We start from the raw sequence: 12,047 nt of genomic DNA on the forward strand, positions 1-12,047 counted from the left end.
GTCTGGAAAGTGACCAAACAGCAAGATTTATTTATGCATGATTTATTCAACAGTTAAACAGTTTCAGTTATGCAGTAGGAGATAATATGCTTAAATAGCTAAAATGTCACTAAAAATACCTCACAAAAAGTAATCCTTCGCTATCAGCAGATGGGCTTCATCTTCTCTGACACTGTGACTTAACTACACAGACTCCAACATTAATTTTAGACACGAGTGTGAATTTGTGACAGAAAAATCTCAGATCTTCCTGCTTAAGCAGTGTAATTTCTGACAAGCTGAATGCTAAGCCTTCTCTCCTTGTCGCGGAGAAACACCCCGTACACTGCTTGGAACAAACAACGCAAAGCAAGAGGAGTGTTCGCTTCAGCCGCCTGCTGATATTTAATTTCTGCAGCTACCCTCTCCTGGGGCTGCCTGCAGCCAGTAGCCAGACAGCCCTTGCCAAGCAGACTTCAGGCAGCCCTACTCCAGAGCTCTGAGCTGCGTTCTGAGGATCTCTCTCTGGAAGCTTGGCCAACCAGCTGGCCAAACCCAACGCCCAAAGTTTAGTGCTGCAAGTTCTCTCCTCACCCTATCAAATCTTTGTTGATACAGATGGTCACAGTTCCAGCAATTTAAGACTGCATCCATTAAGACAGGATAAAAGGGTATTTGAACTGTTCCTCACAATCTTTGTGTCTGGACCACAATCGCAAACTATGTTGAACAGACCAAGACCTGATGAAATACACAGTTGAATTAACACATCGTGAAACTTAGCTTAAATAAAATCTACATGCATAATTCTGACCTATTCGGGTCTTTAAACAATGCATTACTCATTTGTTAAGTGTCAAGCCTTCCTTTCACTGCCTCTTTTGCCACATGAGCATTTATTTCAACATGTGTCACAACTGCTGGGCTGGTTACACTCATAAATGGCTTCAAGAGCCCTTGGGTTTTCACCTCCAGTGAACTCTGCCTTTCTCAGTCTTCTGCAATGGAATGATGTGATTCCACCCTTTACCTTTGTAAGGTACAGCCCTTGTACCTTATAAAAACCATTACATGTTTTCTATGCCATCTTAGGAGCAGAGATCAGTTGGGGCAAAAACTACACAGCTTTTACGATGTATGTTTTCATTTAATATTAGAAACGCCGACTGCAATTCCAAACTGCAACTCTCTGCATTCTACACCAAAAACTATGCAGAGCTGATTTTCAAACTTTCTTGAAAGAAGTGATGAGTAAACTAAAAATTATTTTAACAGCCACTTGGGAGCTTGAGTCATAGAGATTTCGCCATTGAACTCAAATTCTTCTAATTTATTTTGTTTGCTCTTAACTCTACCAATACATTTAGACAGGAATTCCCAAAGTGCACATAAAAAGACAATTTAAAAAAATTATTTTGCTTTTCCTTGTCAGAAGTTTGCAATGTTGTGCTTCCAGTAACTCTCATATCCATGCATTCCCACACACACTACTGTCTTTTGAGTATTCTTTCTTTTGGAGAGGAAAACAATTATTTTCAAAATATACTTTATCTTTTTGCACTAACACAGTAAATGCTTTAATCCGGAAACTCACCTTGATCATCCACCAGCAACATCTTAAGATAAGGCAGCAGTGTAGTCTCTAAGACAAACTTTAGTTTAAATGTCTCCTTTCTGCATGTTCTCTTCCTAATCAATGGAAAATATATGTTCCTTAAAAACCCAGAAGGCAGCATCTAGCCTAAGTATGTGGAACTGGTTCAATATATTACAAGGAACCCCGTTTCAGTTCTTATCTTTAAAGAAATCTACTTTCCACTGGCTATGGAGGAAGCCTGGGGAGATAGATAGTCTCATTAGGCACTTAATCTAATCTAAGTCTTACTAGGCAACTCAGTATTATTCCCAAGTGAAATTTTACAAAGATCAGTACAAATCCAACATCGAGACACTTGTCTCTTCTTGGAGATACCGCGCATCTTCCAAGACTGATGACTGAACTGAACTCCCTACGTGCTTCCCACATCTAAGATCCCGAAGTGGGTTCACTGCAGACAAGACGGGGGTGAAGGTGCTAATGCAGCACTGCATCACACCAGGGACTCAACAGGAACCTTTTCACTCAAGTGTGTTCTTGCACCTGGAAATAACTATTCTTGCTACTGCTGCAAGCTTCACTAGCACATAAAACACATCTTCAGCACAAGCACCTAGGAACTGTGCCCAGTGAAAGAACCCAGTAAAACTACTGAGTCCAGTAAGGAGTCTCAAGAAACCAGGGGACCCCCAGAAGTTCCAGAGCAGCTTCTGAATATACTAGAGGGACAAAGAACTCAGAATCATTGGCATCTGAGGACAGACACCAGAACACAAGGCCAAATTTGCATACAGAATTCAGTATCCATCTCTAGAAATTATACAGCATCTGGGTGCTACACAGGAGTCCTTTTCCCCCAGCCATCCTCTGTCAAAGCTTTCTGCAGAGACAAATTCGTATTAACAGAGGGCAAAGGAAGAAACCTGTATGAGCACAAATCTCCTTGTTCTCATAAAGGCACTTAAACAGCCTGAAGGCCTTTCGTTGTTATGCTCTGCTACCAACGCAGCAACACAAAACTGATCAAAAGTTTAGCAAAACAGCAAGAGGAAATGGAAGAGCAACTCAACTCCCATTCAGCTCAAACAATAGCTTTAGCACTAAAATTTAACACAGAGCCCCAGTCGTTGCCTCCATCTGATCACCTGAGCTACATTTCTGACCATCTGCTCCATTACACTCCCTGTCAGCATATGGGGAAAAGTAAAAACCCCAACTTACTGAAAGCAGTTTGGCCCAAATACAGTGGCAAGGTTGCAAAGGTTCATCCTGTTCTCCACATGATGTTCAGCAACCTTTATCAGGAACTGGCACAGGTACTTCAACAGGCAGTAATGAGCCTCAGGCAGTTCTTTAAGGAGTTCTTTCAAGTAACTTTCCTTCTGCATGTCGTTTCTTGTGTCTAGGAAAAACAAGAGAAGAAAAAACGTATCTGTACGGTTTTCTCCATTGCCACCAATTTACTTACATGGGCCAGCAGCAGGAGCTAAAATTCAATCCTGCTTCTGTTCAGAGACAGAGAATCCTCCAAACCCCTCAGTTTTCCTCAGGGCAATGCACAACTTTCTCCTGAGCCCACCACTGGCACCATTTCATGCTTACCTTTATCTTGTAATCTTTTTCCTGAGCAGATTGAGCAGTTACTAACAGTCAGCTAACAGCTTCAGAGCATGTTTATTCCCACCCAGTACATAGCTAAATCTACTCTAACTCCAGTTCCACCAAATCTCCTGATTCCATGCTTCTTCTGGATGTCATCCCTACTTCCCACACCCTTCTCATACTCATAGTTTTCCTTCCCATGAAAACTTTGAAAAATAAGAAAGCAAGAACAGTAAACAAAGGAGTCTTCTGAAATGCAGACGGTACTTTCTGGGGGTACATTTTATGAAAAACTTGATTTTGTATCTTTTGTCAGAGGGACAACTCTACAAAATCTTACGTGAGGCATCTTGCTTAAGAAAAAAGGCTGTTCATGGCACTGTTACACTCTAAAATGAGCTAAAACTTTGCCTAATGTTGCAGCCTTGTTATACTGTACAATCTTCTAGAATTTAGGTTTGGGTAAAAGTTTCCCATACTAAACTGAGTACTATCCAAGTATGACTAAGGTCAATTTTCTTTTATGCAGGTTTTTTGTCGTTTTTCTGTTTTAAAGCAAAAATTTTATGAACTTCACAGATGCTGTACAGACCCAGGTGGTGAACACAAGCTTGGCCTCACACAGAGCTTCTGCATAGTTGTGTTCTGCTGCTGGAATTGAACTCGCGTGCAAAATTCTTTGCTCCCCTCTTCTACTCCAAAAACACACTTCCCAAAAAGTGTCCAATTTCCACCACAATCTTGAGGTTTGCATGTTAACAAAAGCAAAGTTTTGAAAACAAATCAGCATTGATTTCCCTTTATACCAAAACAGGATGCCTTAATGCTTGGAAATATTAATTTCTACTCTTCACCAAAATGAAATGTCACTGAAACTTTCACATATGCACAAAAACCCCAAGGACTTTGCAACAGCATTTTCAGACACGAGACCTCAGGCCCTAAAGGTTTTCCTCACCAATCTAATTATAAGCAATGTCCATTAACACAAGGCCATCTGTGCATTACTAGCACTTTTTTCCTTTTTTTATCAGCCTTATGGGTTGCTGGTGTCAATGCTTTAAGACCATTGTTGCATAATAGCTTTTTCCTTAGAGATGTACTGTGAGGTTTAAAAGCACTTCTAGTGGTTGGAAGGATGTCTTTATTCCACAGAGTCGAAGTGAGCTCGTGCTAAATGCTGACCTTCTCTGTTCTCTGTAACAGGCTGCCTTGTCCCAAAGTAGCTGCTGGCTTACCACGGGAATACAGACATCCTCCCCATGCTTAGGGTAACAAGGTGTTTTTTCATTCAGAGGATGATCCTTATGATCCTTAGCAAGGAGATTCACCCAGCATTCAATCAAAACCAAATCTTGCTCAGTCTTCAAGATTTGTTTTCAGTCAAGCAGATGTAACAGAGGAGTCTGCATCAGAAGCAGTTGAGCAAATAGTTGCTGCTTCTGTTGCCTGCATGAAGAGAAGACTGGCAGAAAAACAACCAGTGCAGCTGCAGGAAAAAATAACATTTTACATTTCCCCAACATTTCAGAGGGGAAAAAAAGGAGGGGAAAACAAAAATCTTTGAACACAGATTAAAATATGTATAAACACTTCGCAAGTTTCATCTTTGTTTTTACTTTTCATTTCCCAGAAATATTCCAGGGCTGGATTGAACAGTATTCCAGGAGTACAGTGCTTTGTAAAGTGGTTAGGAGTGAAAATTAGTAGTCTGTATAAAAATACCTGAAGGTGACTCCTGATAACTCAACCAGTAAGTTGCAATGTTATTTCTGGTTTATAATCAGTCATTTTCTGTGGCTAATAAACAGGATTTATCCTATGTATAGTTTCAGAAACAAATGAGTTTTCTATATACATACTTGCCACTTCATACAGTTGAACTTGACAGATTTCATCTGCTTCCAAGCTTACAATCCCTGCTTTATATGACATGCATACTACTATATATGGTGAGAGAAGCCTTTTTAAGTTTTATACGCATGGTGAATTCATTTTTATGTACCTGTTTTGGTACCACCAACTTGATAAGGAATTCTTTCATGACAGCACACCAAAGTTTAAAATGCCAGTCAAATTACAGGACCAAACATTTCAACCAACTGATTAATTATATCCTTTTCTTGTACAGCTAAGAAATTAGCTCCTTCAGAGAACTCAAATATCAAATATGCATGAAGCAGATGAGAAAAAAATCTTGCTTGTTTATTTCAAGCATTTCTTTCAAAATTTTTTGGAGCTGTATAGAATATAAAACAGTCATGACTTCATTGCTATCAATCAGTTTGGTAAGAGTAAGAAATCTGATTTATTATTTTATTTCTGCAGTAAAATTTCAGGATGCTTCTGAAGGCTGTATCACATGGAATAACAATAAGGAATTTAGGTGCATTTGTATTTGCACTGATCAAAGTGGACTGTACAGTCTCTGACTCGATTACTAATTATCTTTCTATTAAGCTTAAAGAAAAACAAAACCAACTAATTTCCGCATAGCCAGAACATTAAAATTCACCTCCTAACATACTTCTCTTTAGATAACAAAGCAACTAGCACAGAGTGTTTTCTACTACAAATTGCTCGAAGTTATGATAAGGAAAGCCAAAGTCATCTCTCAGAAAAAATGCACCTCTTCCACCACCATCACCCCACCATCTAATTAGGAAATGCCCTTGAGAACTAATTGCCTCTCTGAGTCTTCCACTGGGGCTTTAGATTGACAGGTACTTTTCCATTTACTGAAGGATTTTTCATCCCTTCCAAAGTAGAAAGACGCTAATAACAGCCACAAAAGATTCCAAACACAGGTTTGCACTCTGACAACAAATAAGGCTATCAGGCTCATGGCCTCAGCTGTATTTGGTAGGTGGGATGTCCTTGTTCATTAACCACAATATGTTATGTGGTGCAAATCAACACCGCAGATGTTTATCGCTGGGCACAGCCAAACCTTTGTTCGCTTCTGTACTTTCAAGTACAGAGACAGATATTAGATCTAAGATCTTGAAAAATTACCCCTAATTGAAGGACACAGACACTCAGCAACATGAGGCAGCAAACCCCATTTACTGAGCCATGAAATTCCTTGTCCTTGTGAAATGGGAGAAAGAAAATACAGCTTTCCTATTTCTTCCTTTTCCAGTGAAAACAAGGGAAGGAACTCAAGTTTTTCTTCCAATACAGTCCAAAAATCAAAACCACTTTGTTAATTCTCCTGCTGCTGACATTTCATGGATTTCAGCTTTATTTAAAAAAAAAATCCTATTACAGCTCGTGGTGAATTTAGGCAATGACATGCATACACAGTATTCCATGCACTTTGTATACAAGTGTACCTCTGCAATCCATGATCATTTCTTCAAATAAAGCAGCTTTTCAACTTATTAGAGAGCAAAAATAGTCTTCAGTCATAACAATGATCAATTCCTTGGAGCAATCCTCCTCCTTTGACCACCTGCTAGACAATTTTTCAGTTTGTTTCAAAGTCATTCAGTAAGGTTTACTCAGCTAGTACTAACCAGAGAAGGAGAAAGAAGTAAAAGAAGAATGAAGGCTAGGAGGAAGGTGCTCTCAAGGCATCTTTTTTATTCTGGGAGCCTTCCAAAAGTCATGTGCAATAGATGGCATCTCAGTAAAGGCCTGCACAAGAAGCTTGGACGGGCTTGAAACCAAGGATGAAATAGTGGGTAGGCTGAGAAAGGGAACAAAACCAGAAGCCTCAGGCCATGTCCAGCCTCAGCAACTGGAGGACACAGAACACAGCATAACACAGGCAGAGGACCAAGGAAGCCAGCAAAGCCAGAGTGGTACCTCAAAGCTGAACTAGGGACTCACTACTGAGGAACAAGTCAAGGAGATAAGTGAAAAGGACAGGCAGTCTCTCTAAAAATGTTAATTAACTAGAAACAGGAGCCTCAACATTGTAGGAGGCACAGACACATCTGCGAGTGTGTTTTCAAGTCTCATTTAATTTCAGTATACACCCACATATCACAACAAGAGGGACATATTTTCCAATAGTTCATCCTATTTCTGAACATACTGAATTTCTTTGACATGCTACAGACACAATCTAATTCCCAAATTCATCTCTCTTCATCTCCTTCCCCCTGCAGAACCTGCTGCCTGAACAGCACTAAAGGTATGGATGCCTGCAAACAGGTGTGTGTAATAGTTTTGTTCATGTCTCAGATGGTCTGACCCCAAACAACTCCAGCCTGGAAGTGCTGAAACCATATCACCAGGGTGCCATGCCCTAGCCAACTATCTGTGCCATGAGACGAAGGAGAGGCTCCTGCTTAGTGTCATGCTACCACAGCTTTCAGCTGCCTCGCATACTCCCAGATTGGAGGGCAGACAGAAAAGCTTGCATCTGTCAGCAGCTATCAATGTGCCCGAGGAAGTTAATCTTTGGCAGAGAGGCAGCAGGTTGTACACTGCAGTACCATGGCACCCACTGGACTGTCGGAGGAATCAAAGCATTTCTTTCCACCTCCACAATCTAGGGGAAGCGGGGCTCCAGTCTCTCTCTGCCAAGAGACAATCTGCTTCAGACACGATCCTGCCACAGAGGGAAAAAAAGTCACGCCTCGTTGCCATCAGTAGCAGAAATATTGTAAGTCCTTATCATAAGAAGGCTGTCATCACAATCCAACTTGAGACCCCTTGCTCTCTATCATTATGGCACTTTGCAGTGCTTATTTATGCCTCATTCCAACACACTGGAGAAGAGCACTCTCACTTCTTTTGCGGCTCTGCTGAGTGTCATCATCTGCATAAAAAAATCCAATTACAAGAGGTTTTACTGCTTAACAAACATCATCTCCGTGCGCAAAACAGAAGTTATTTCTCTAGTTTGGAACTAGCCCTTATAACACTAACATAACACTAAAAGCCAAAGGAAAAGATTAAAATCATGTCACAAGAGCCTGGAGAACCACAGATATCTCGTGAATCTGATTTGGTGCACTGCTGCAGTTACCATGGTTAAAAGGTCAGCTCTCATGTATTCATTTTCACAGTCACTGTTCAGATTGAAATTTGACCTCTAAAATCGCCCAACACAAGCTGTATTTTTGGTTCTGCTTGTTCATGTAAGTCAAACAGCTGCCGGCTACTAAGCGTTCCGTAAACTGACCTGTTGATACAGAAGGGAGCTGCTCATTCCCTTCCACCTCCTCCCATCCCTCTTGCTGAAACTAGCAGGGCTGTTCACAGGCATCAGACAAAACCTTGCCAGACATGGCAGGTTGTGAGCAGGAGGAGGTATGTGAAATAAAAGTCACATATAGCTGCTGCCCCTGAAAAATATAACTTCTCTACTATGGAGAAACGTCAAGTAGCCAGAGTGATGAAACAGCATCAACTTAATTCAACTGTACCAAAGGAAGACAGGAATCCACATTTCACTGTATCCCTGCAATGGCAGCAACAAAAAATAAACTTGCATGAGGGAAAAGCTTTCTGTATGATAAAAAGGAAAAGTACACTAGCAACCTGTCTTTATTAAAAGCAAGTGACCTGTGAAAGGAGTAAGAGCTGCACGTACAGTTCCCAGTATGTACAAATGCCTTAAGAGTCAGTGACTGTGATGTAGAAGATAAGGAATGAAAAGCCAGAAGGAATAAACAAGCTCAGGCAGGGATTGCTTATGGGAGCTGCTGATTTCTTCTGTCTGAGGTTTCTGTAAGCACAGCCCATTTTGCATGGGCAGGCATAGCTCTGCTCTGCAGTGAAGCCTCAGTCACAAAAGAGATTGTGACGGACATTTTTTTACCCCAGGACTCCCTGCAAGGAGCAGCCTTCATATTTGACAAGTGCTTTGAGGAGACCGGCCAACACCAGTGTGTCCCTGGTCTGCACTTGCTACACACATCTCTGATCAACATCCTTTACAGAGGGTCCCACTTCAGCTCCCCCCCACTTCAGGGTCCCCTTCTCAGCTCCCACTGCCACTGTTCTTTAACAAGGGCAGAGAGAGAATGTCAGGACACAACAAATGGCCTTTGGACATACACATTATGTTTTCTGGAAATGCATAGTCTTGGCAATATGCTGAATATTTATATAAACAGCAGTGCTTTAGGATTTGGGGGCAGCATGCAGAGCTCTGTTTCACATGACACTGCACAGGCTGCAGGCAGCAATGCTAAACCAGCTGCATGGACTTCCTGAACTACTAAAAGGACAGGTTCTCTCTTTCATAAAAGGGCAGATTATTTCCTCTTTGGTTTGGTAACAAAGACTATACCTGGAATTGAGAAGGGTTACAGCTACAGGTAAAATCTGTAATTTTCAGTCCAGTTATTTTTAACCAGAGAAATCACTCTCTAACAATTTTTATAGTAAGTAATCTAACTATGTGTTATTCTCATGTCAAGATCTCAGCTGGCTTAGAACATGCTGATATCAATCCGTGAAAATATTCCAAACTAATTCCAACATAATTCCAAAAAAGCATATCCCATGCAAAGCTTCAACAGAAGGGAATCCAGAGGCTGTAACGGAGCTTCTATTTGCCTTCACTGTAGACATGCAGTGAGGTGGCTTCAGATTCAAAGTTATTTTTTAATAACCTGTTGGGTCAGAAACAGTTCAACCTCTCTCTTCATAGTTTACAAAAAGAATGCCCAGGCACACACTCTCTTGGTACCATTTTGCAACAAATACCCTTGCACATACTTTGATAAGTGAACAGATAACTCCTCCAATCCTGCACAGCTGGTTGATCATTTAACTGTAAACAAATGCCCACTTACCACTTAAGCTAATCTGAACACGATGAAAGTCACCAGTCACATAGCTACTCATCTATGCTGTATTTTCTAGGGCATGAAAAACTCCTCAGTTTTAGTCAAGCTTTACAGAAGTCTTTCCCTTGCCATAACAGCCACCTGGCACTTCTTTGCCCTAATCAAAAATTATAATGGGACTAAACTGAAGCTTCTTGTGCAATACAGGCAAGCTTAGCTATGAAGACACGTCACAGTTGGATGGACTTTTGCAGAACTGGGTTCATAGGTTACACCACTAACTTTATTTAGAAACAAGAAAGTTTAGTGGGTAAATCTGCTAAGTGAGAATATCCATCTCATTTGCCTAGAAAGTACTGGGAGGATTTTGCATTTCTTGTGGGAAGCAGGAACAGACTAAACTTTCCACAAACACCACAAACACCACTGTTCACAAAGCACATCAGTAGTTCCTGGCACAATACACCAATATGACCTTTGTGGGGATGTAGAACAGCTAAGGTGTGACTTATACTAAATTTACACCTAAACTGTGATTTATGAGAAAGAACATAATTAGATACAGCTCATAAGTCAGAACTGGTGAAATCTAAAAGACCCCAAAGAAACCACAACAATGACAAGAAAAAAAGGGACTTTCTAAAAGAACAGCACCTTCTTACACGACACTTCCTGAACACTATCCTTGGGCACCAGAAAACTTTACTAAATAGGGAAGGTATTTTACACAGCTCACATATAACCTTATTACAGCTGAAATGTCTGCACTCAAGGTAAAGAACAAAGTTCTTCTCCAGTGCACCATCAACACTCTGTACAGCCCAAAACACAAAAGAAAGAAAACACATGGTAGTGTTCTCCCTCCTCCGGGAAATGGCTAAACTTCCTCTCCTCTGAAGGCAAGAAAAGTGGAAGGGAGTGTGTGAGAACTTTGCACCATCTTCCACTAGGGATGCATGTCAGAGCACGTGTTCCTTCTCTGCATCATGCATCACATATGCTCTTTACAGTAAGGCAAGCAAATCTCTAGTAATATTTACCCACCCATTTTGCAGCTTCTTAGGAAAACATAAAGAAGTATCGACTGCCTGCAGCAAGAGAGAACTGCCACTGACCCACACGGTCAAGAACACGGCCAACCACCCCTTATTCAACATAACATCACCAGAGAAGAAATGTATTACAGACAGATGAATTAGATTTAAACTTACACAACTCTCTGTTAAATGATCTCTCAACTTTCCACAAAAGAGGTGGTGTTCTGTCCTATGGTTGATCCACCACTTGAAGGTGGGTGAGGGGTGTGAAAAGAAAGAAAGAAAGAAGTCTTCCAGGTTGTGTGCTACAACAAAAGATAAAGTCTGCTGCTACTTGCAAACTGTTTCCTTTTTTGATGGGACATTACATAGAGAGAAGCAGAAACTTCGACAATGTATGGTTTTGGCCCAATTTGATTAGCAGATGAAGTTGTAACTTTTCAGAGTCCATTACAATGAAACTGCCAGAAACCACCCCAGCAAACAGAATCAAAACTCTGTCCTACATAGACAGCAGCTGTTGTCTACAAGTTTGCTCAAAGAAACCAGCTGATCATTTCAGTTTATATTCAGCAGATACAACTGGATAAGAAAATCATAAATAGTCCAGACTTTACAAGCACATAAGAAGCATTTTTCTGCCTCTTGTAAGAATTGCACATCTGGGAGCAGGTAAGAGCTAAAGTCAAAGGAAATGAGAAACAAAGTAGGTAAACCAAGAAACCAGTAATCCAGAAAGAAAGTGCATTGAAGGACTGATATTTTACCTCTTCACTTACCCTGGTAAAGCTGAATGAATCTGGGATGTAAGGCAGACGTGATAATCCCATCTGGCAACTCTCTCAAAAATAATTTCAACAGACTGGCTGCTGAGTACACATCACCATCTTTAACAAGTTCCACTTCTTCTCCACGTTCGTACTGCAGACGCAACTGCTCCACCATTTTCATGCTGCCATTTACTCTGAAGAGACCTTCCTGCGTCATACCTGTAATTATATATTGCAGGTAAGACTGATCAGAACTAAGACATCCCAGTGACACGATGAAACAGATATTTAGTGTGAATAATATACATGT

The 12,047-nt window shown here is 40.8% G+C and overlaps 1 protein-coding gene across 7 annotated transcripts in view; it reads right to left on the reverse strand.

Annotated features, from left to right (window-relative positions):
- Positions 1–12,047, reverse strand: part of FAM13A (family with sequence similarity 13 member A) — a 139,441-nt gene that overhangs the window by 109,473 nt on the left and 17,921 nt on the right. For all 7 annotated transcript variants that reach the window (XM_064651901.1, XM_064651898.1, XM_064651896.1 and 4 more), the window contains exons 3-4: positions 11,747–11,956; positions 2,798–2,978 (exon numbers count right to left, since the gene is read on the reverse strand). In XM_064651901.1, the coding sequence (XP_064507971.1) occupies positions 2,798–2,978; positions 11,747–11,956 (391 nt within the window). The remainder of the gene's footprint in view (positions 1–2,797; positions 2,979–11,746; positions 11,957–12,047) is intronic.

The sequence above is a fragment of the Pseudopipra pipra genome, chromosome 4 (genome assembly GCF_036250125.1).
Source record: "Pseudopipra pipra isolate bDixPip1 chromosome 4, bDixPip1.hap1, whole genome shotgun sequence".
NCBI lineage: Eukaryota > Metazoa > Chordata > Aves > Passeriformes > Pipridae > Pseudopipra > Pseudopipra pipra.